At 48.1% G+C, this 23,633-nt stretch overlaps 1 protein-coding gene across 1 annotated transcript in view; it reads left to right on the top strand.

Moving 5' to 3' along the window:
- Positions 1 to 23,633, top strand: part of ARHGAP39 (Rho GTPase activating protein 39) — a 129,149-nt gene that overhangs the window by 51,703 nt on the left and 53,813 nt on the right. The window contains exon 3 of the mRNA XM_063299725.1: positions 15,911 to 15,991. Coding sequence (XP_063155795.1) covers positions 15,911 to 15,991 — 81 coding nt within the window. The remainder of the gene's footprint in view (positions 1 to 15,910; positions 15,992 to 23,633) is intronic.

Here is a 23,633-nt window from a genome sequence, read left to right as displayed (position 1 = left end):
GGCAGGCGTACATTGGAACGATGTATGCTGAGAGCCTTCAGTCAGAAGCTGCTGAGTGCCACAACAATAGCTGGGGGATTGTAGTCAGCCAGATCTTACAAGCAGTCTATTACTTTCTGACTGTGTGCTATCAAGTTGGTTTTGACTCTTAGCAACCACATAAATAGACCTCTCCAGGATCATCTGTCTCCAGCTTGGCCCTTCCAGTCCTCCAGCAGGGCGCCCACGTCTGTCTCCTTGCTGCTCACTGTCCTGGCCTCTTTCCTTCCACCTTTTCCAGCATTATAGGTGGCTTTTCACATAATGTGCCCAAAATAATGATCGTTTGGGCTTGGCCTTTTCTGTCTGGAGGGAGAACTCTGGGTTGATTTGCTTGATGATCCATTTTTTTGTTTTGTTTTCCTGGCTATCCATGGCATTTTCTGGAGTCTTTTCCAACACCAGAATTCAAAAGCATCCATGCTTCTTCCATCCTGCTTCTTCAGGCTCCAAAGTTGCTTCCATAAAGTCTCAGAGGGAAAACCATTGCTTGCGCTATTTTGATCTCTGTAGGTCGGGGGTTGGATACTCACATTCCAGCATCTGAGTATCTTTTTCAAGACCTTCATGGCGATTCTACCAAGGGCTAGTGTGCAGTGTATTTCTTGACTTCTCCTGTTGACGGTTGATCCCAAAAGGCAGAAGTTCGCCACTACTTCAGTATCTTTTCTGTCAGTTCTAAGGCTGGTAGCTGTGCTATGGTCATTAGTTTGGTCGTCTTTAAATTTAAATCTGAGTCCCATTTCTTCACCGTGCTCCACAACTTTTATGACTACAGCTGGCCAGCCATTTGCACTTTCAGCTGTCAGAGGAACATCATTAGCATAGTGCAGATTATTGATGTTTCTTCCTTCAATTCTGAAACCACACCCATCTTATTTGAAACCAGCCTCCCTCCATATATATTCAGCATATAAACTGAATAAATAAGAAGAGAATCTACAGCCTTGCTTGCCAGCCTGGAGCCAAATTAAAATATTTATTTATTGTTTATTTAAACAATGTATACGGCCATCTGTCTTACTTCTGCAACTCTGGGCAGTTAGCAGTTAATTAGGGTTTAACAATAAAACCCTCAAATTTAGAAAAACAGACACCGTGATAGCATTAATACAATGCATCTGAGGTCCTCAAAAAGACTTTGGTCCTGCAGCTATCCAGCCAAGCTCATGTAACATCCTGACTGAGTGCCGGAGGGATTAGCTTAGTCTTTAAAGCTTTCCAGAACGCCAAAGGGTCAGACCCATGAGAAGGAAGGGAGGAGGATCTGCTGTTCTATGGGGCAGGTGCTGTAACAGGGAAGGCACACTCCCTGGGTCCCGTCAGATGATATTGCTTGGTAGTAGAGACCCAAAGTGCGCCAACTCTGTTGGATCTGGTGTGGTGGGCAGATAGGAGACTCTCTTAATATGGGACTGGTGGTCCCACTAATAACCTAACACAATGCCATATAGGGCTTCCCAGGTGATAACCTGCTCCTTGAATTGTAATCAGAACACCACTAGGAGCCAGTGTTACTCACATAGCAGAAGTTATGTGGACATATTGTGGAATGTGCTGCTGCATTCTAGACCATTTACAGCTTTCAAATGGTCTTCAAGGGCAGTCCCATGTAGGGTGCACTGCAGTAGTCCAGCTGGGAGGTCATTAAGACAGGAATGACCATGAGCAAGGCCTCCTGATCCAGAAATGAATTTGTGGAAAGGCCCTCTGAGCCATAGCTGCTACCTGTTCCTCGTACAGGAGCTGTTGAGTCTAAGAGGGCCCCTGACCAACTCTTACCTGGGGGAGGGCCCCATTCAGAGATACAGAAAATCCTCAGATCCTAGAGGTTTCAGAACCTACAGCCATTCGGTCTTGCCAGGGTTGACCAACAACCTGTGCTTCCCTATCCAGACCTATGCAGCCTCCATGCACTGGGAAAGAACCTCAGTGGCATCACTTGGGCAGCCTGGGGCAGAGATTGCCTCATGCCAGTGGATGACCTGACCCAGCAGCTTCATGTAGATGTTACATTGGAGTGGAGAGAAAGGAGAGCCCTGAGGGACCCCACAAAGTAAGGGTCTAGGACTATATCTCCCCTCCCTCCAATACTGCCTGGAACCAGGCTCAAAGGAAGGAAGGAGAACTACTACAAAAGGGTGCCCTCCCTGCCCTCTAAGCCGGTTCAGAAGGATGCCATGGTTGATGGACTGAAAGCTGCTGAGACATCAAGAAGGGCCAGGATGGATGCACCACCCTCATCCAGATCCCACCAGAAGTCATCCACAAGTGCTATCAGTGTTGTCTCAGTTCTATAACTAGCCCTGAAACCTGACAATTGGCAGCATTCAAATGGAAGTAGCAGAGACATCACGCTGACAACAAAGGTCCGCATAGTCAAAGCAATGGTGTTCCCCGTAGTAACATATGGCTGCGAGAGCTGGACCATAAGGAAGGCTGAGCGAAGGAAGATGGATGCTTTTGAACTGTGGTGTTGGAGGAAAATCCTGAGTGTGCCTTGGACTGCAAGAAGATCAAACCAGTCCATCCTCCAGGAAATAAAGCCAGACTGCTCACTTGAGGGAGTGATATTAAAGGCAAAACTGAAATACTTTGGCCACATAATGAGAAGACAGGACAGCCTGGAGAAGATGCTGATGCTAGGGAGAGTGGAGGGCAAAAGGAAGAGGGGCCGACCAAGGGCAAGGTGGATGGATGATATTCTAGAGGTGACGGACTCGTCCCTGGGGGAGCTGGGGGTGTTGACGGCCGACAGGAAGCTCTGGCGTGGGCTGGTCCGTGAAGTCATGAAGAGTCGGAAGCGACTGAACGAATAAACAAAAAAATGGAAGTAGGATCTGTGGAGGCCCTAAATGAAAGAGGGGAAGCTAAGGGATAGTCCTTGGAGGAGAGAGTGGGAAGCACACCAGGCAACCCATTTGGGTGGACACCAGGACCTGCATTGCAGCCAACGCAGTCCATAGGTACAAGGGAACCTCGCTGGCAGGGAGAGGAGGGGCCAGGCTGAAACCCAAATATGACTTCACTTAAGGGTTGCGCCCCTTCTGGATCTGTTACTCCAAAGCTGGGCTGGCTGGGTTGGACCACAGTCTTGTGCCTGGAGCTGGCTGGTTTCTCAGCTCCAATAAATGTCGTTGAAGTGACAGCCGCTCTAATAGGAGGTACGCAGAGCAAGGGCAGGCAGAAGTCGATGGAATTCTACTTCAACCCCAACCTTAGTATAGAAATAATGAAGATGGAGAGTGTAAATAGAGACTGGGGGCCAGGAGGCAGAGGAAAGGTGACCTCGCAGCACGTAGTCAGCTCCCTGGAGCTCTGGACTTTGTTTCTTCTTGGTAGCTGTTTGGGTTTTTTTTATTCCAAAGAACACTTTTCTTAAAAGCTTGGCGTTGGGGAGGCAGTTCCCTCATGCGGAAGGCAAGCCAGGGAGGGTCAGCGTGTGAAAATTTTGCTTTTTGCTCGGCTACAAATGCTTTGTGCAAAAGGGCGGAATGCCGGAGAAAGGTTGTGTGTGTGTGTGTGTGTGTGTGTGGTTTAGGACACAGGTCTCTTACCTTAATAGATGTTAATTAGCATTAATGTCTTTTCTAATTTACCTTTGCCAGGGCTGCAGCTGGCCACTAAAAAGGAAGGAGTCTTAAGTGCTCCAAAGGGGTGATAAACCGGGCAGGGAGAAAGCGGTCTGCACGCCTTCTGCAGAGTCCCCCCATTCCTCCTTCTGCGTGGTCGGACAACAGCCGATCCAGGGATGGTGTTTTCTTGACCCAGATGCCCAAATATACCACGCATGCTTTTTCTGCAGAAAAAGATGGATGTTATTTGTGGCGGTGGTGGTTATCTTTGGCTGCCTATCTATCTGTATACGTATCATGATGATGATGATGATGATGATGTTTAATGAGTTTTAATGTTATGCTGGCTGCCCAGTTTACTGGGGAGTGTGGGAAGAACTCCTAATCCTAGCTTGACTACTACAATGCGCTCTACATGGGGCTGCCCTTGAAAACACCCGGAAGCTTCAACAGGTCCAGAATGCAGCGGCACGTGCAGCACTGGGCACGCCTCGCTATGCCCATGTAACACCTCTGCTTTGTGAGCGGCACTGATTGCCGGTTTGCTTCCTGGTGCTGGTTGTTACCCATCAAGCCCTGGGTGGCATAGGGCCTGGTTACCTGAGGGACTGCCTGTCCCCCATAACTCCTGCCCGGGCAATTTGATCCTGCAGGTTCCTTTGATTAAACAATGCCATCTGTTGGGACCCCGGAAGCCGGCCTTCTCTGTGGCAGTCCCTGCCTGCCCTCTGGAATGAGGGTCCCCCTGAGATCTGAACAGCCGGTTTTGTAAGTTTTGCCATCCCCTTTCTTTGTTTCTTTATTTTTTTCCATTTTCTTGGTTTTAAATGTTTTTCACAATTGGTAAGCTGCCCAGAGTTGCCAGGAGTTGGGCAGCATGCACATTAACCACCTCCTCCTCCTCCTCCTCCTGGAGCGTTTCCTCTAGTTCTTGGCTGGCCACCCTTGGGTGAAGGCTGACCCCCGGGTTTTCTTTCCTGGGGCAAGAGCAGGGGAGGGCATCGCCTCTGCTCTCGGTTTGACCCCCCCCCCATAACGCTCAGCTCTAGGAAGCCCAGGGAAGGTCGATGAGGCACGCCCTGCAATTCCACATCAAAGGAAGGGAGGCGCAGCTAAAGATGCCCCACTGCAGGGAGATCTCTGTCCTGCTCTTAGAGACCCTCTGGTTTGTAATTACCTTTACTCTGTGTGTGTGTGTTCGTGTGCGCGCGTTGGCAGGCCAGACGTGTTTTTCCTCCAGTTTGACAGCAGATGCTGTTTCTCCATTTTCTCCAGATCCCGCCGGTCCAGCGTGCCCCTCACCATTTGCTCAAACCCGTCGGGCCGTTTTCTTTCCTCTGGGCTGGCAGCCAGGGAATGTCTGGAAAACCAATTGACGAGACTCCTTCCAGCAGCTCTTGGGGTGGGCGGGGGACCCAGGGCCGGCGTGGAGCCCAGCGCAGCATCCAGGAGAAGTGGCAGGCAGGTCCTTGTGCACGGGCACAGAAGCATCGTAAGACGGGCAGATAGCATTGAGGACTTGCGCTCTGCTTTAGGCAGAGAAAGAAGACGTTTCCTTCACAAAGTCCATACTGGGGTATAAATTGGTGAGTTTATGTTTCGCTTTTATCAGAATTTCTCTATGTGTTGCTAGCTAAGGAAGAGGCTTATTTCCTCAGGAATGCATGGCATTCCCTCCTTTATTGGCAATATTTTGCTCCTGATTTGGGGTCACCTTGTGTGCATCTCAAAGCCATAGCGGTTTTTAGGGAGTAGAGTAAACACAGTAGATGGCAGCCGTAGCTGATCTTGGAAAAGCTGAGGAGGCTTGGAATGTGGTCTTCCTTGAATGGGAGACTACCAGGAAATCCACGGATTGGGAAGATGGGAAAATATCATGGAAGAAGACAGTGGTGGCCCACTTCCATATTGTTGCCAAAATAGATCTCTGAAGTCACTGGGAATTTTGCTGCAATTTACCTTTTTTCAAAAGTTCCAGACTGTTCTTGGGTCATGTGGCAACATTGTGTGATGGACTTCCTGACAGACCCAGGGAGCACAGAGGTGGCAGGAAGAGAGTGAAAGAAGGAAACAGGGCCATTGCAGAAGAGGCAGCTCAGTCCTGGGGTGGAGGGAGGCACCCCAAAGGGATTCTGAGCAACCCTGTCTTGATCACGCTAGGTCTAAGTCGATCTAGAGAATTGCTATGGTAGGCTTTCGAGACTCTGCTTCATTCCCCTACCGGCAAGTATGATCTTCCCAACAATCCAGGTGGTTCTTGTTTCAAGTGTCCCAGCCTTGCAGGATACATTGGGAGATGCAGAAAGTACCAGTGGCCCAAATGGATGTGACCAGTCAAAAAACTCTCAGTTTCCCAAGGGCAGATTAATCCTGGTAGGAGATTAGATGCTTTCCTGCAAATTGAAATATGAGGCCAAGTGAGACCTGAGACCCAGATCACACAACCACAAGTTTGGGTTCACTCCTTCACTCCATAGAACACCCCTTTTACAGAGGGCTGACTCTGTTTTCACCAGGGAACTCACACCGGTCTTCCTCTTCCGAGGCTCCCGTACAACAGAGAGTGGAAAAGAAAAATCAGACTGGAAGCATTGACATCAAAAGGGAAAAGCAGGTTTGTCTTGGCTGCAGGGCAGGGCAGGGGCCCTGAGATCCACACCAGATTCTCTTTTGGGGGTGGCAGCAAAGCGAGGCAGCCGGAATGGAACAAGGCAAGCTGAAATCACGGCGGTAGCAGAGATGGGAGCTGCGGTTGGCAAAGGCAGAGGTGCTCCTGCCCATCTGTCAAGGGTCTCACAGTCGTCGACACAGCCTGTGGGTGCTGTACAGAAGAGACATCCTGTTTTCAAGACCATTAAGAAAGAAATGGGAAATAAAAATGCTGGTATCGCAGCACCTTGATACTATGAGCCACTAAAGATGAGCAGTAGCACTGCTCTGGAAATGTACAAAGCCAGACAAAGCGCAGAAAGGGGCAGTCAAAATGAGGGAGTGACTAAGCTGTGGTAGTTGGAGGTGTAAATTTATTTTTATTTTATTTTATTTATTGAACTTCTCAACCGCCCAACTTGTATACGACTCTGGGCGATTTACAAATAATAAAAATAACATATCGCTAAATACAATGTACATATAAATATATAAATATACATATAATATAAAAATAAATACATGCTTATATGTTGCAGCCTGGTTGATCACAGTGTACATTGGTTTAAAACCTGTAGTGGATGAGGGTAAGTCACCTTACTCTCATCATGTGAATAGGTAAGTATAAAAAGCAAAACTTAAAACTGTCTACAGGGGAGGGAAAAGAGCAATTATGTTATTATTTATTAGTAGACAGAGGATTTTTCAAATAACTCACAGGAAAATGGCTGAAGGTAACTATAATGCTACAGAGACATTTCCCCACTTCTTTTAATATTTAAAGGACCCTTAAGTTTTAAGAGAACATATAGCTTATAAATGGAAATGAAACTATGTTTTAGCAAATTGCAATCAGGTCTTAAATAATTGTACAAAGTGAGGAGAAAGCCTTTTATAAGGCTAACAACCTGAGTCAGAGGTGAGGCAGCCAGGACAGAGGGAACTTGCTAGCAGGAGATGCAGCCGTGGCCATCCCAGAGCAGACCCAGTCATCCAGAGGCATCCCTGGGGTGGTGTCAGAAAAGTCAAGATGGTGGCCACATTCAGGAGACAGAATTCCCAAAGAGGTGAGGTGTATCAGCCACAGAGATATGACTGCCATCCTGACTTTGTTTTTACACACACACTCACACCCACATGCCCTGGTGTGATCCAGCCCCAGATTTTCCTATATCCTTAGGGGCAGTCTATGTAGTTTGTAAGGGGCATGGAAGTCCCTTTGATACTGCAGTGTTTGACAGTGTGACACCTGGAGTAGAGTTGTATGAACGTAGATGTTAAATAAAAACCTGGGAACCTGTTTTCCTCCAGTCCTAAGCTCAGGTGCTTACATGGGAGGAGGGTCAGTCTCCATCTAATGTTCTGAAGGTCAGCTAAGAGACAATTCCCCCCTCCCCACAAATAATTCACTGAGCTTGCATAAAAGCTGCAGAAAATTTAGTGTCAATTGGAAGAATAAAAAACATAACATTGGAGTTGAGATCAGTGGAATGGAAATAATGGCTGTCTGGAGTCCTGTTAAGAAATAATGTTGTGTTGCAAATTTTTTTTATTTTTTTTTTTGCTGTGGTCTCTTATCCTGTCTCATTTAGCTATGATTGAATTCCTGAAGCAGATACTTGGGGATCTGGATCTGCTGGAATTGAGTCTGGTCCTGTGGGACAGCTGCTAGCTCCAGAAGGACTGGAAACAGAAATAAGGAGAGGTAGCTACTGGTCAAATACTTAAGAGCAGAGACATCACACTGACAACAAAGGCCCGCATAGTTAAAGCAATGGTGTTCCCTGTAGTAACATATGGCTGCGAGAGCTGGACCATAAGGAAGGCTGAGCAAAGGAAGATCGATGCTTTGGAACTGTGGTGTTGGAGGAGAATCCTGAGAGTGCCTTGGACTGCAAGAAGATCCAACCAGTCCATCCTCCAGGAAATAAAGCCAGACTGCTCACTTGAGGGAATGGTATTAAAGGCAAAACTGAAGTACTTTGGCCACCTAATGAGAAGACAGGACAGCCTGGAGAAGATGCTGATGCTAGGGAGAGTGGAGGGCAAAAGGAAGAGGGGCCGACCAAGGGCAAGGTGGATGGATGACATTCTAGAGGTGACGGACTCGTCCCTGGGGGAGCTGGGGGTGTTGATGACTGACAGGAAGCTCTGGCATGGGCTGGTCCATGAAGTCATGAAGAGTCGGAAGCGACTGAACGAATAAACAACAACAAAGCTACTGGTCAAGTCCTCTTCCCCCAATACTCCAAATGGGCTTCCCCAACCCAGTGCCCTTCAGATACGTCATGCGTTCCCAGCCTCTACACATGCTTGAAATTGCATCTTGATATGTCCAAAGGGCCCCAGGTAGGGAGAGGCTGCTTAGCAATGTAAACTGCAGGCCATTCTCAGACAACAGAAGTTCAAGAAGACCATTGAGTGCTAACACTACTCTCTTTCCTTCTGCAGTGTGCCAGCAGCTTCCTCCTGCCAGCTTTGAGAAATCACTTGGTGTTCTTGCACATTCCTGTCATGGAGAGGTTTTATGCTTTCCAGGCTTCATTTCTATCCTTCCTGGGCCAAACTTCTTTAGCTTGTTGGCCTGAAAAGCAGAAGGGTTGCTGGTGGGGTGGGGTGGGATGGAGGGCAATGGAGGGGAGCTTTCGATTTGCAGCTGAGTTCACTGGGAGCCTTGCAGTAACGTTCTAGAAAGCTGTTCATCCTTTTCTGATGCAGGATTAAATTAAGGACTCAGCTGCAGGGCTAGATAGCTGCCTGCATCAATTGCATTGCACTGCATCCTTTCCAGCAGAAGGGAATTTAGGATCTCTTTATTTCTTCATAATATTTGCATTGGCTATTGACAATTCCTGGTGGTCTTTGTTGCCTTTTTCATTGAAACTGGGTCCTGAACTCAGGCTGTACTATGTGCGGGCGAGTATTTTATGCCAGGACCTGTGATCTTCTTTTCCCACCCAACGATTGGTGTGGCTGAGATCCAAGATGCCCTTCTGATGGTTTGAACCTACCAATTGGGCCACGTAAATGCAGGTGTGGCTGGTTCTCTAGAGCTGGAATAGGGTAGCTTGCCTGGAGGTGAAGCCTGGATGTGGAGGACTTCCTGCGAGGTCCGCAAGAAGAGTTTCGAATCTATTTCCGGAGAGGCAAATGGGCCCCATTTTCAAGGATGCTGGAGAACCCAGAGTCCGTTAAAAGCTTGCTTAATTCCATTAAAAACAAAAAACCAATCCTATAGAAAATTTTAATGAGTGTCTGAATATAAAGGGTGATGCCTCAGGGCAGAAAGATAGTGTCTTAAGACTCCGACAGCAATTAAACTACATTCGGATAGAGCACAGCGCTGGCTTTTTAATTGTTTTTAAAAATGGCGTGGAACGTTTCCAAAGCAGCAGAAAACTCCCCCCCTTCCCCCCACATAACCTTGCATTCTAAATGTGCAAATGGAAGACTTCCTCTGTTCTTGTCCCACTCTGCTTACTCAGTAATCCTGACCTGCATTACAGGATTATGTATCTAAAGTGCTTGGAACACTTTAAAAGCAATAAATTGATGGAAAGTAGTTATTAATATTTGAATCACTTCAGAATTGCCAAATGTTAATAGGGTGGCCGACAAGGGTTGTGTGTGTGTGTGCATGCAAGTGTGTTGGTGTACACGTGGGTACCCAAGCACATCCATCTATCGTCCGTCCATCCGGCTGTTCAGATCTCAACTTCTTAATAAAACACCTGTTAGAATTGTCCCTCATGAGAATGTGGGATGTAGAACTGGGGTGAGTTTCTTTTTCCTGCTTTTGGGGGATACCAAGCAAACTCCTTGGACGTGTCACATCTGGGCAGAGATTGGATGAAGATTTTTGGGTGACTTTGGCCGTGCAGGAATTTGCCTGGGGTGGGCGGAAGTGGATTTTACTGGATTGGCAGTTTCTCTAGCTGAAATCCACCCAGCTGGAGCCCTTGACCCACCTTTGATCCTTGCTGCTGGAAAATCCCAGTGTGTGTGTGTAAAACACTTTCGTTGAGCTTAATCCAACCTTGGATTGCTGAGGCCTGAAGGACCATTTTTTGACAGCGTGGCATAAAAATGCTCTTGTCCTCAGGGCTGCTCATCTGCTGTTCCCAGGGAGTTTAATAGCAGTGTAGCTGTGTCCTGGTGTATGTGTGCACAGATGCTGAAGACAAAATAAAGGTCCTACCTATTGGGGAAGAGAGGCAAGCAAATACACCTCTTTTCTCCTGGGATGCAAGTCATCCCTGAAGCACTGCAAGGAAGAAGGAAGTCCTGATGATGGGCCTGGTAGCCCAGTTGGGAGTGAGGGCCTACGTAGGCCAGAGGGAGATGGCTTTCTGTGGTCATTGGTGGATGAAGATGCTCCTTCTGGTCCCAGAGGGTCTGTTTCACTCCCATGGCTAACAGCTGGGATTAAGAACTTTTGGTGGCCTTGAGAAGAACAGTTTCTCCTGCAGAGTGTTGTTCAAGCTCTGAATGCATCCTTCACCCAACCTGCCCAGCACCCTCATGATGTGATTGTTGGCTGGGAATTCAGAAATGGCCGATCCAGCACATTGGAGGGCCTCCTGCTGGGGAAAGGATGTCATCGTCCCAGAATGGTGGTTGTGTTCTGCTGGGCTCCAAGACCCCTTCTGATCACCAGTTAACCTTCTCCCACCTTTGCCTATTCTCATGCCATTTCATACTTGCTTCTACTTTTTACAGCATTAGGACACCCCTTCCAAATCTTGGCCGCCTTCTACCAGCCCTACTTGGCCAGTCCTCCACTGGGGGGCTAAATATTTCCTTTCTGCCTTCTCCTATTCTTACCTCATTTCCTTCCGCTCCATCCCGTTGTCTCGTGTGTCTTTGGGACCATCCTGTCTGCTTTCCCTGAAGGCCTGCATCCTCCCCTCACGGATGAGGTGCCGTGATAAGGAGCAGCTTGATAAGACCCATCCTTTTGCTTCGTGAACTCTCCAACCTTTGCCCCGCTGCTCTGACTTCTGAAGGCTTCCCTGCTTGCACAGAGAGTGCTGTGGTTTCCTTCTTCAACGCAGGATAGGTTCTAGCTCCTTCGAAGCTGAGTAAGTTCTGGCTGTTGGAGTCAGTTGGCCAACAAGTTCAATTCAGTGGAAAGAAGGGCCGGTTCCAACCGCCCTGCATTTCACATCACTTCAGCTCATTGTGGTGGGCTGTGGCGGCAATGTGAGTGCAGGTGTGTGCAGAATGACACAGGAGCAGAGGGGTAGGATGATTAGCAAGTGCTCTGGAGGCTACAAGGAAAGGACTTGACGTGATTTCAATACAGTGCCTCTGCAAGTCACAACTGTAAGGCCCAGAGGCCTCATTAAAATTAAGCTTCTTGTCAGAGCCAATTTTCATTGCAACTTTATTCTTCGCATCTTTAAGGAACATTCCATTCCATTAGGACAAATGACTGCTTTCTCTTCCTTCTGGAAGCACCACCCAGCTTCCTTCATTAGCACAAACACCTCCACTGGTGAAGCTTTCTCTTTTCTTCCTTATGTTTAAAAATTCCACAGCTGTTCTGTTCCTTGGGCGTTGCTATATTCTGATGCTCTCAGCATGATGCATCCATGGGTGGAATAAAACTTGCACGTTTTTGCACATTTTGAAAGTGAAAACATGTTTGCACAATGGCCACTTTCCCACAGTACACTTCACCCAGTCAGGCACTAACCCAGTAAAAACTGCTTATACTAACTGGGTCAAAACCCTGGGGACTGAAACTACTCCCTTTCTCTAGAACAGTGTTTCTCACCCTTGACAACTTTTAAGATGTGTGGACTTCAACTCCCAGAATTCCCCAGCCAGCCATGCTGGGGAGTTCTGGGAGTTGAAGCCCACACATCTTAAAGTGGCCAAGGTTGAGGAACACCGCTCTAGAATGTCCAAGTGCCCCATGAGCCCTTGCATTAGGAGAATAGGGTACTACTTCCCCCTCCCCACTGGCCAGGCAGGCAACAGTAGGCATGGCTTGGCCACTGCGGCCAATCACTATTTTGGAGGCTTGTTCTCTGGTGCCTGGCCTTGGCAGTGAATTCTGCAATGGAGAGGCTTGCTTTTCTCACCTGCACTTCTGCTCCATCTCATTTTCCTGGAGGACTAAATAAGTTACACCTCCATCATTCAGTCCACCAAGTTGCAGGAACACTGAAGCCCAGTCCATTAACCTGTCTGTGCATGACTGAACCTTTGGGAGAAGATCAAATCGATCTCTTTAGCAGCTTGTTCACTGTTCCTCAACCCATTACCCTCCTCATCACCACTGACCCCTCAAGCATGTTGTGGGAGCCGGGTCATTGGCACAAATAAGCCCAGTTCACTCCACCCAGCTATCTCCAAGTTTTGAGCATGGCAGGAGAGTAATGCGTATGTGCCAATAGAAGAGAATCTCTGTAGCTCAGGGTTGAACTGTGGAGTCCTTGGTGCTCTCTGAGCTCGGCTGTTTGATTGCAGATGTTTCATTGCCCGACTAGGGAACATCAGCAGCACTGATGATGATACCCTAGTGCAAGCCAACAACCAAGCTCAGCGAGCACCAAGGACTCCACAATGTGTGTGCGTGTGTGTGGGTCACAAGATGAGAGCTTTCTTGGCAGAGTTATGCATGGAGGGGCATTGAAGAACCATGGCTTATCAAACCCATGCCCGTTACTCTTTGCCACGTGGGTGTGACATGTTGTCCAGGAGTGGCAAGCTTACTCCCTCTCTGTGAACTCTCTTTGTGTAGGCAAAACATTATTATTTAGCGAGGCCTTTGTTCAGGACTGGGGAGGTGGGGCTTCTTCAGGAATGTGGGTGGGACTGCGGTCTTGGCTTCTTTTGACCCTCCTCCCCCTGCCATGTAAGCAGGGCTGGCTTAATGGTGCCCTTTTAAGACTGGAAAATAGTAGTATGAAGATGGTGCCACTTGTAGGCATGGAGTGTGTGGTTGAAGCTCCAAGTTGAGGGTGATCTTGATCCATTTCAGTCTTGGTCCAGGAGTGGTTTATGGGATGCAGCGTTGATCCTCTTGGTGAACAAGCTGCACTGGGGTCCTCGAGGAGGAAGAGGTTTGGGTGGCATTGAGACAGTGAACGGTTTTTGATAGCATCTGCGGTTGACTTCTGGCATATCAGGGCTGGGGTGTGGAGGCATCATTTCCCGGCGGGGAGGCTGTCTGTTGGATTTCTTGACCTGTTGGAGTCTCACAAAGGGTCCATATTTTACCCATTTTGTATTTAATGTCTACATGAGATGTCTGGGAAGAAAAAAAAAGTTACCCTTGTTGCATCTTGAAGACTAACTTTTTTTTAAAAATTGCATCAGCTTTTATGGAGCTTGATCCACTTCATCAAACACATGACAAGGAAAGAGTGTTTTGTGTATTCATAGTTACTCTTGGCAGTGGGGAAATTGGGGTGGGGGGGAAGTGGTAGGAAGAAGCAGAATTGTTTGGAGGCTGACAGCCAAGAGAAGATTGCAGTAAGAATGTCAAGAAACATATTTCCAGCAGACTGTCCATTTTAGAGCCTTGCTTCAGAAACTTCAGAGAGTATCGGTGCTCCTTAAAAGCAGAAGAGCCATTACCCAGGGAGCTTTAATGTTGTGATTACAGAAAAGCAGTTGTTTTTAATAACAGGAAGGTAAAAGACTGAGCAGGTTTTAAAGTGACTATGCAAAAGGCTGTTGGACAGGAGACAGGTATTATTGCACTGGATGCTCTTTAAAACTTCAATCTGACAAGAAGCCCTCTTCTTATTCGGTCTCTTCGAAAGGGCGTTAAATCATCTCCGCATTTAAGGCCTTCTGTTTCATCTGTGAGTCATTCTTGACCTGTCCTCTTTTCCCACTAGGAGGGGAGCGATAGGGTGCCCAAAAGCTGCTGAGGTGCCTGATGCTGGCAGTTGCCTGAACGGGCGCCAGAATGTAATCTGAACAGGACAGACATGCACGGCAACTCAGGGCAGGTTGTCCTCCTCTTGAGAAGGCACTGTAGGTGGGCATCTGGACTTCTTCTTCGGCTGCCATACAGGTGGGGGTGCCGATGGTGGTCAAGAGCGTGTTCACGCTGCCACGGCTGGTGTGCCAGTTGCATCAGGCTGGTACAGATAGTCCTTGCTTAACAACCGTTTGTTTAGTGACGGTTCGGACTTATGATGGAGCTGGAAAAAAATGACATATGACCGGTCCTCACGCATACAACCGTCGCAGCACCCCGGTGGTCATGTGATTGCCATTTTCAACCTTCTCAGCTGGCTTCTGGCAAGCAAAATTAATGGGAAACTGCACGATTCACTTAACAACCATGTGGTTCGCTTAATGCCCACAGTGATTCGCTTAACGATCACCACAAGAAGGTCATAAAATTGGATTGGATTTGCTTAATAACCGCTTCGCTTAGCAACCAAAATTCCAGTCCCAATTGTGGTCATTAAGCAAGGACTACCTGTATGGTGGGACCACTCATACTTTTGGGGTGAGTGGTTTTCAGCTGGAGGACTTAGACTTACCAAAGCGGTTGCAACAGCAGCTCTTCCAGCCCTTCAGTGTAAGATTGTGCAGCCGAGAATTTTTTTTTTTAAACTTAGAGACGCTTTCTTGTCCGCAGAGCTTGGAATCAACTCTTGGCTAGCCAGGCAGCCTCTCTGGGTCCACCTCCAAAAACCAGTGTGTTTTAGCTAGAACCTTGACCAGGGTCTGGGAAAGGCTGCATTCACACAGCACCCGAAACCACTAACCCTGATTGACAAACCACGTGAAGTCTTTGTGCATTGGATGAACTGGATCGTTGTGTCAAGTCCCAATGTGGCTTATTTTAGCTTAGATGTTGTGTGTGTGCAGAATACGTTACTCCGCTTTTACACAGATGTCACAAGCTCCTGGCCCACTTCTTTCCACAACGTGGAGTCTTTGCTCAGGCGGTGAAGCCCTAGGTTGCTTGAGGCTGGGGGTCCTGAAGGCCTGCCCACTCTTCTTCAAGCTGCTTCAGCTTTAAGGTGGAGTGGCCTTGTTTCTTTCACACCTGCAAGCTTGTCTTTGGTTCTCCTTTCCAGGAAAATTCTGCTTCGCCTCTTCTCTGCCGGCCATTGGAAGTCTTCCCTGTTTAAGACTTCCCTGTTGAAGCAAACTGTGCTGTTGGGTTTCAAGGCTTCTGAATTTTAATGCTTTTGGTTTCAGGATCATTTGAGTCATCCTTCTGACTTTGTGTGACATGCGTGACTCATCTTGGGAGCTGTTGCCGGAAACAGCAGGCGAGGGGAAGACATTCAGATTTAATAAGGGAGGCCTTGGTCAAGCAAGTGGCTGTTCTTTGAGACCTGGGGCCAAAGGTTTGGGCTAGGCGACTTGGCTCTGCTTCCTCTTGCTGCAAAATTTTAACCAGTGTTCTCCACCTTAGCAACTTGAAGATGTCTGGACTTCAGCTCCCAGAATTCCTCAGCTAGCTATGCTGGCTGGGAAATTCTGCGAGTTAAAGTCCAGACATCTTCAAGTCGCTAAGGTGGAGAAACACTGATTTTAACCCAAACTGAGAAAACAGTTGAGTTGCTGCAGCAGGCTCATGTGTTGCTCAGGTGGCATGCATGAAGTCCCTTGTCCCTTCTTTCTTGCTTTAATGCTTCATTTTCCTTGACTGTCTCTCACAGCTCTTCGCCTCCTGGAGTTTTTGAGAAAGAATACGAGCTTTACCGAGACTACGGCTCAGACGGGCAACGACTCCACTACCGGTGAGCAGCCTCGCTCCAGAGTTTTGAACCTGGACTGGGGGAAATAGGTGTTGTGCTTGGCCTTGTAGTGGGGTTGGAACCCCGGGGGAAGTTCATGGCAGAATGTCTGTCAGGTAGAGCTTTCGGGCCGGGGATGCTTGCCGTTGCTAAAGGTGTAGGTTCTCTTGGCTGGTGGTGAGATAGGAGCCGAGCAAATAAATCCCACGGATGGGCCAGATGTTTGGCTCTTAGAAGCGGCTGGGCCGACAGCTTCACCGAGGTTGTCTTCTGCATGCAAAGTGGGAAAGAAGATTCCTCCAAGCCCATGATTATTCCAGGCTCGTTTCAGAGGTGATAAAATTTGCATCTCAAACAGAAGGATGCCAGGCTGCCGAGCCTCCTCAGCTCCATAATCTTGTCACTTGAATTGCACCCAGCTGTTTGCTCTGGAGCCAGCATGTGACAAACTGTCAATATTTGCTCTCCTTTCTCATTATTACCTATCTTTGTCTTTAAAAGGAGGCAGCGAGGTGGGGAGAGGCACTGGCATAGACATGTTCTGCCTTCCTTTTCATCTTCCTGCTTGCTCAGGGCAGGGCTGACCCGAAGGAGACAGTATCCAGAAGGGGATGTGGAACAGATCTTGGTAGGCGGTCGTTCCACTCAGCTGGCATGGATGAAGGACTCCCTCTATCAGACATAAACATCTTCCCGGAGATGGACCCCCGAGCCTCTAATTTAGTTCCAGCCACATTGGCCCCACTAGACAAATTAATTTATGTTTGGCTGCCTGGCTTGTCAGCTTAATCTCTCCTTTGGATAGAAGGATAGGGTTGGGAGGCCAGGCCTTTCTCCCAGTAACCCCTCTAGTCTTGCCTCTCAGAGGGCCCATCAACTTCTGCTCAGCTTGGCTTCTGCAAAAGCTTTTTGGCACCCGTCTCAGAAATGGGGGTGGAGGGCAGTGGGAAGTTTCAAGGAGCGGAAAATGGTGGGAAAAGAGGGTCTGTTCTTTCCATCTTCTTCTCTCCCGCGCTTTACCTCCAGTCACCTCTGAGCAAGCAGGTTTTAGAGATTGGTGTTGCAGCAGAAGTAAGCCACCGCCCTTGCTCCAAGTCGGATTATTAGTCCAAGATTATCTCTTTTGACTGGCCTAGGATGCAGAGATTTGTCCAGTCCAGCTTTCTAGACCCACAGTGGCCAGCCAAATTCCTCTGCGAAGACTGACAGCAGAATATAAGAGCCCTCTTTTCACTGACGCTTTTCACAGTTGCAATTGAGAGAGGTCCTGACCATGGATAGCCTTTTTGACCATGGTTAGTAGATTCCACAACTGTCTTCTGCTCCTTGTTTACCCAATTCTTTTAACTACAGAAGCCTGGAATTGAACTCAGGACCCTTTATGTGAGGCCACAGAGTGCTTCACCATAGCTGAAAGACAATATAATCACTGTTCTTCAGACTGAGCCATAGAGGAAAACAAAGGTCTTGTGGCTTGACAAGCAGGATCTCAACAGTAGCCACCAGCCATAATTGGTGATAAGGAAGCCATTATTCGACAGGGACACAGGTCCCCGTTCCAGCTGGCCACAGTCAGGCAAATCACAAGGATGTTCTTACTTGCTTCCCCACTTCTTTGCCAGCAGAGTAGTTCAGCACCTGAACACAGCATGGACCGTTCTTGCCTGTTCTACAGCAAGATTTGACCTCCTTTCCTAGTTGGGCAGGATTTAATACAGGTAGTCCTCACTTAATAACCATTTGTTTTTTTATTTTATTTTATTGTTTTATTTATTTTCTATCCTGCTTTTATTATCTTTATAAATAACTCAAGGTGGCGAACATACCAAATACTCCTTCCTCCTCCTATTTTCTCCACAACAACAACCCTGTGAGGTGAGTTGGGCCGAGAGAGAGCGACTGGCCCAAGGGCACCCAGCCGGCTTTCATGCCTAGGGCGGGACTAGAACTCTCCTACCAGGCCTGATTGGCTCTTGGGCTGAGAGGGAGTGACTGGCCCAAGGTCACCCACCTGGCTTTCATGCCCAAGGCGGGACTAGAACTCACAGACTTCTGGTTTCTAGCCCATTGTCTTAACCTTAGTGATGGTTTGAATTGATGACAGTGCTGAAAGAAACCTACTTACGACTGGTCCTCACGCTTACAACCGTCATATCGTCCCCATGGTCACATGATTATGATTTGGGTGCTTGACAACCAGTTCGCATTTATGAACTTTGCGGTGTCATGTGGTTACGCCATTTTCGACCTTCCCAGCCAGCTTCTGGCAAGCAAAATCAGTGGGGAACCTCCTGATTTGCTTAACTTTTACCACCACCCATCTCCTTTGGGGAAAGACGGGCGGTGATAAATCTGATAAAATTAACTAATTAAATAATTAAATAAGGGCCATGTGTTTTACTTAACAACTGCTGCAAAAAAGGTGGTAAAATCAGGTTGGGTTGCTTATTTAGCAACTGAAATTCAGGTCCCAAGTGTGGTCGTTAAGCAAGGGCTACCTGCACTGAGCCCAGTTCTGGTCTGGGTCCGCAGCAGGGCATGGCTATAAGAAAGCTGCCCACCGTTTTCTCTAAGACCCCCGAGTACAAAATTGGCAGCTTTGGAGTGTGCCTTCCCTTCAGGGCCAGCGTACTGGAATCTGACCTTGACAAACAGAGCAGCCCCCTCCAAACTGGTTGGGCTGTTTTCAGCTCCCATGCCCATCCATCCTCTCTGGCCCATGTCCAGGCTGGACGTGGAGACTTGGAACTGTAGTCCAGCAGCTCCAGTGAGATTGAGGAAAGCTCGTCAACAGACCTTGGGACTCAGTCCTACCGTTTTGACCAAGAAAAGAGAAATGGGCAGGAACAGGAACACTTGATCAAGAGTCATTGGGTTCAGCAGCCACAGTGGCTTGACGGCAGCCTTTCTCCTTTTCAAGAGAAATGGGTTGCAAGGCAGAAGAAAGCTTAGGGGTGATTACATTGAAGGAGGGCAGACTCTACCATTCGTCCTTCTGCCAGAGGCATATGACCAGTTGTGCTGGCGAGGATGGTCTATCTTTGCCTACATACCTGTGGCTTCCCCACCTTGGTGCTTTCCAGAGCTTTGGGTGCTACAGTACAGTTCCCATAACTCCCCACCCTTGGGGAAGAGTGCCCTCACCATTCTAAAGAGAGGTTGTTGGTTGCCGTCGAGTCATTTACGACTCATGAATATGAATAACAGAACAAAATGCTGTTCGGTCTTGAGAGGTAGTTGGTAGAAGAGAGGTAGTTGGCCAATAATGTTGTCTTTCAGTTGTTTCATAATGTAGAGGCTGGAATCATGAGTGATGAACCAGTAAGTCCCATGATCCATTTTCAGCTGTAGCTGATAAGATAATGTGCGCCAAAGGACTCTGCTGTTTAAGAAGAAGTCACCCTGCAGAGCAAGCCAGTTTGGTGGAGTGGTTAAAGCAGTGTTTCTCAACCTTAGCAACTTCAAGTTGTGTGGACTTCAACTCCCAGAATTCCCCAGCCAGCCTTGCTGGCTGGGGAATTCTGGGAGTTGAAATCCACACAGCTTGAACTTGCTAAGGTTGAGAAACACTGGGTTAAAGGCGCTGGAGTAGAAGCCAGGAGACGGTGAGTTCTAGTTCTGCCTTAGGCACACAGCCAGCTAGGTGGCTTTGGGCCAGTCCCCCTCTCTCAGCCCTGGGAAGAAAGAGGCAGTGACCAACCTCTTCTGAAATCTTGCCAAGAAAACTGCAGGAACTTGTCCAGGCAGTTGCCAGGAGTCCAGACTGACTTGAAGCCCCCACCCCCATTCCAAAATCATATAGAAACATTGTTCCTCCGGTTGGTTGCATTTTTGGGACTTCCATCCCTCCTCCACTCTCAAAATAAGAGTCCATTCCAATTCTGGCTTTTCTCTTGTCTAGGTGTGTGCCAGACAAATTCCTTTTCAGCTCCAGAGCTTTCTCCTTCCTGGGGGAATTAATTTTTTTTTTTTAAAGAACTCGGTATCCATAATTCAAAAGATGGCTACATGCCCCAGTGATTATTAAAACCTTGTCCTCTGTATGTGTCTCATTTTCTGCACAGCATTAACTGCCTTTGGTTGCTCGCTGATTGGGTCTAAATAGCTTGGCTGCGTGATAAACTTAAGCATTTGGCTTTCTGGGAAACGGCAAAACACATCCACCTAGTGCTCTCAGCCACAGAGAAGAGGTGCGTTAAATAAATGTTAGAGATGATTAGGACAGGGATGGAAAACACAATGGCAAAATGTCATCCTGTTGATATATAAGCATTGGCAGCGGTGACCTTCAGAATCCCTCAGATGGTCCTTTGCTCATCTTAGCATGGAGATGGTAGCTCTGGAGGAGGGGCAGAAAAGCACAGCTGGAACCATGGAGGTGGTAGTAGAACCGTTGAACTGTTTTGCTGGGATGGTTCAGCATTCATCAGGAAGCGTCCAAAGAGACTGAGGGACAGCAGAAAGCAAGGGAAACCAGCCAAGCCGACTGGGGAATTCTGGGAGTTGAAGACCACACATCTCAAAGTTGCCAAGGTTGAGAAACACTGCTCCAGAGTAGAGGTACAAAAAGTGCAGGTCTAAGAGCCATCACAGAGAAACTTGTTGTCTCCTCTGGATTTCCCTGGTCTCAGATGGAAGGAGGACTTCAAGTCCTTCCAAGACGGTCTCACCAACTGGGCAGGTTCAATTCTGGCCAAGCGGTGTCCAGTGTAACTCAGTGCAATATTGTAAAAGGTTTTATGGGTCATAACCAGCACTATGAATTGGGCCCAGGAGCCCATTGGCAGTGATTTAAGAGAAGTAGGTCTTAACTCTGGGGCAGGGGTTACAGTTCCAGCGATGGGCTACCGTTCTCTGCTGCTTTTGCCTGGTTTGATCTAGCCTGCAATCCAAATTAATAAATGGCATAATTCTGCCCTTTGCAAATGAACAAAAATTACAATCATCTGTGTTCAAAGCATGCAATTCGTTGTTTTCATAACAGGCAAAATGACAGGCTGTGTGGATGCAACAATTTCTACCTTGTGATGCTTCTTTCTATATAGCTTTCAGAGTTATTAATAGGAGCATCTTTTATGCTGCCCTTTGAATGTGCCAAAATCTTTTGCAGACCTTCATCCTTACAATGCCTTGAGAGAGATGGAATAAACATTGAGACCCAGGGAGGGAGTACATGTCAGGGACTCAGGAGAGCTGTCCTGAAAATGCATTTAGAGCCAGTCTGATGTTCTACCACGGACAGGTTTATACTGGCTAGGATTCTGAGAACAGCCTTCTGTGGCCTGGATACTTCTCCTGGATAATTGAGGAGAAGAAAAATGGGATTATGAGAGAGCGTGGTGTAGTGTTGAAGGGGCTGGTCTGTGAGTGGGGAGACCCAGGTTCTAGACCCATCTTCAGCTACAGAAGTTCCTTGGGGAACTTCGAGCCATCCCCTTCTTTTCAGCCCAAGAGCCAGATGTGGGGTAGTGGTGAAGGTGCTGGACTAGGAACAGGGAGATCCAGGATTTAGCCTCCTCTCAGCCATGGTGGCTCCCTGGGGGAGTTTGAAGCTCCAGCTGTTTTTTATGTGCAGTGCACCACCATCGCAGGGCCATCTTGGCCTTTTTGGTCATACCCTGTGGGCACCCCTGCCTGTTGGCATCTAATCCAGAAACACCTGCTGCTTTTCCCCCCATTATTGCTGAGCCTAAATGCAGGCCTGGTGCCTTCAAAATAAAGGCACACCTGCCTCTCCCGAGGCTTTGCTTCACATTTTGTCTGGTGGAGATTCTAGAAGATTCAAAGGCTTGCTTTCTTTTTGGCCAGTCCTAAGAGAAACCGCCAACTGGCTTGCTTGCTTGCTTGCTTGCTTGCTTGCTTGCTTGCTTGCTTGCTTGCTTGCTTGCTTGCTTGCTTGCTTCCTTCCTTCCTTCCTTCCTTCCTTCCTTCCTTCCTTCCTTCCTTCCTTCCTTCCTTCCTTCCTTCCTTCCTTCCTTCCTCACTAGCACAGTGGCCTCCTTCCTTTCCACCCACCAAACTCATTTCATGTCTCCCATCCCATCCAGCATGTTTGCTTTTCTTTTCACTCTTGCCTCCCAGGTAGTTCAGGGATGAGAGGTCTCCCCCCTTACGATCGAATATGAATTATCAATTTGTTATTTTTGTTCAGGATGCTCGGAGTTGCTTAAGGAAATCAAACGCTGCCTCCTTTTCACACCGCATTTGGCTGGCATCCATGGCCAATGGCCCATCTGTTCTTTGGCCATGATTACATGTGCACTGAAAAGGGGAGTTCCCTTGTGGGAGGAGTGGCACTGTAATCTTTTGCAGGGCCCTGTGAGATCAGCAGCATGCTTGACATTGGAACCCGGGGGGCGGAAGTCCCAAAGGAGGCGATGGGCTCCCCTCAGCTGAACATCCTCAAGCGGAAGTTGGACAGCTGTCTGCCGGGGATGCTTTCACCTGCATTCCCACATGGAGCAGAGGGTTGACTTGATGGCCTCAGGAGCCCCTTTCCCACTCTTGGAATCTCATTTCTTGGTTTTCTGGGAGAGGTTAGACGCTGTTCATGAAGGAGGAACCACGTGCCCAGCCTGGTCACGTCTCCTGTAGCTTCTGCCCTTGCTTTTCAAGAAGCCTCGTGGCAGTTCCCTTTGTCCTCCAGGCCACAGGCCGTGCTTCAGGCATCTCAGAGCAGGGCGAGGAAATGGGTAAGGGGGAAACGAGGTGGAAACCTTCCCGTTTACCCTGCGTTCTGCCAGTGCCATTACTCTTCTTGGCGCAACTGTGCTTGCCCAGCTGCTGGAACTTGACTGCGTATAGCCAAAGGCCTCTGCATGTCCATCTGTTCATGGCTCAGCCTAATAGCTCACCAGATACGTTGAAGGCATGCAGGAAAACCTGTTTGTAATTAAAACCCGTCGGTATGTAAAACCTAAGCCAGTTGGCCACAAAAGCCATTAAAAAATACTGCATCTTATTTCCTGGCAGCGGTGGCCAAGAACGATGCCCTTTAAGCAGGGCTCTGACCTTAGCTTTCGAAGAATAGCTCTTTTGCAGAGATTTTGTTTTATTCGGAGACTGCAGGAGAACGTTGAAGGGGGGAAAAAAACCTTTCCGTGGCATATGGTGGGCGGAACAATAAATAGCAAATTCTCTTTCCGGCATCGTTGTATCTGAAGACAGGCTCCCTCAGTAGCCCTGGGATGATCTGTATAGATAACAGAGACGATCTGAAGCTCTCTAACGTTTCTGCGTCACTGGCAGGGGGAAGGCGGCAGAGACTTAAATTTATCCCCTTTTGCACCTTGCACGGTCAATTCTTGCACCCTGCATGTTCTTTCCAGGCATTTTAGCCAAAGAATAGTCGCTCGGAGCCCGCTGAAGGGCAGAGGCCAAGTATCTGTGAGTTACAATTTGCCCGTTGGGTCACCTTTTTCCGTGCCTGCTCAGTGATTTGGGAAGATCTGCTGCACTTTTGATATTTCTACTTCTGCTCTGTTCCTTTCTTCACGTTGCAGTTGCGCATAATCGTGGAACTCTTGAGCGTGCTGAACAGAGAAAGAATCGTCCACGCAGGAGAGCAGGGCAGTTCTCCAGCGCTGTAAACAGTTTTGGGAGATGGCATGTGGTTTTGGCCAGCAGAGAAGCTGCGGTGCAGCAG

Source organism: Candoia aspera, chromosome 3 (genome assembly GCF_035149785.1).
Source record: "Candoia aspera isolate rCanAsp1 chromosome 3, rCanAsp1.hap2, whole genome shotgun sequence".
Lineage (NCBI taxonomy): Eukaryota > Metazoa > Chordata > Lepidosauria > Squamata > Boidae > Candoia > Candoia aspera.
This window is presented reverse-complemented; position numbering and strand designations above follow the sequence as displayed.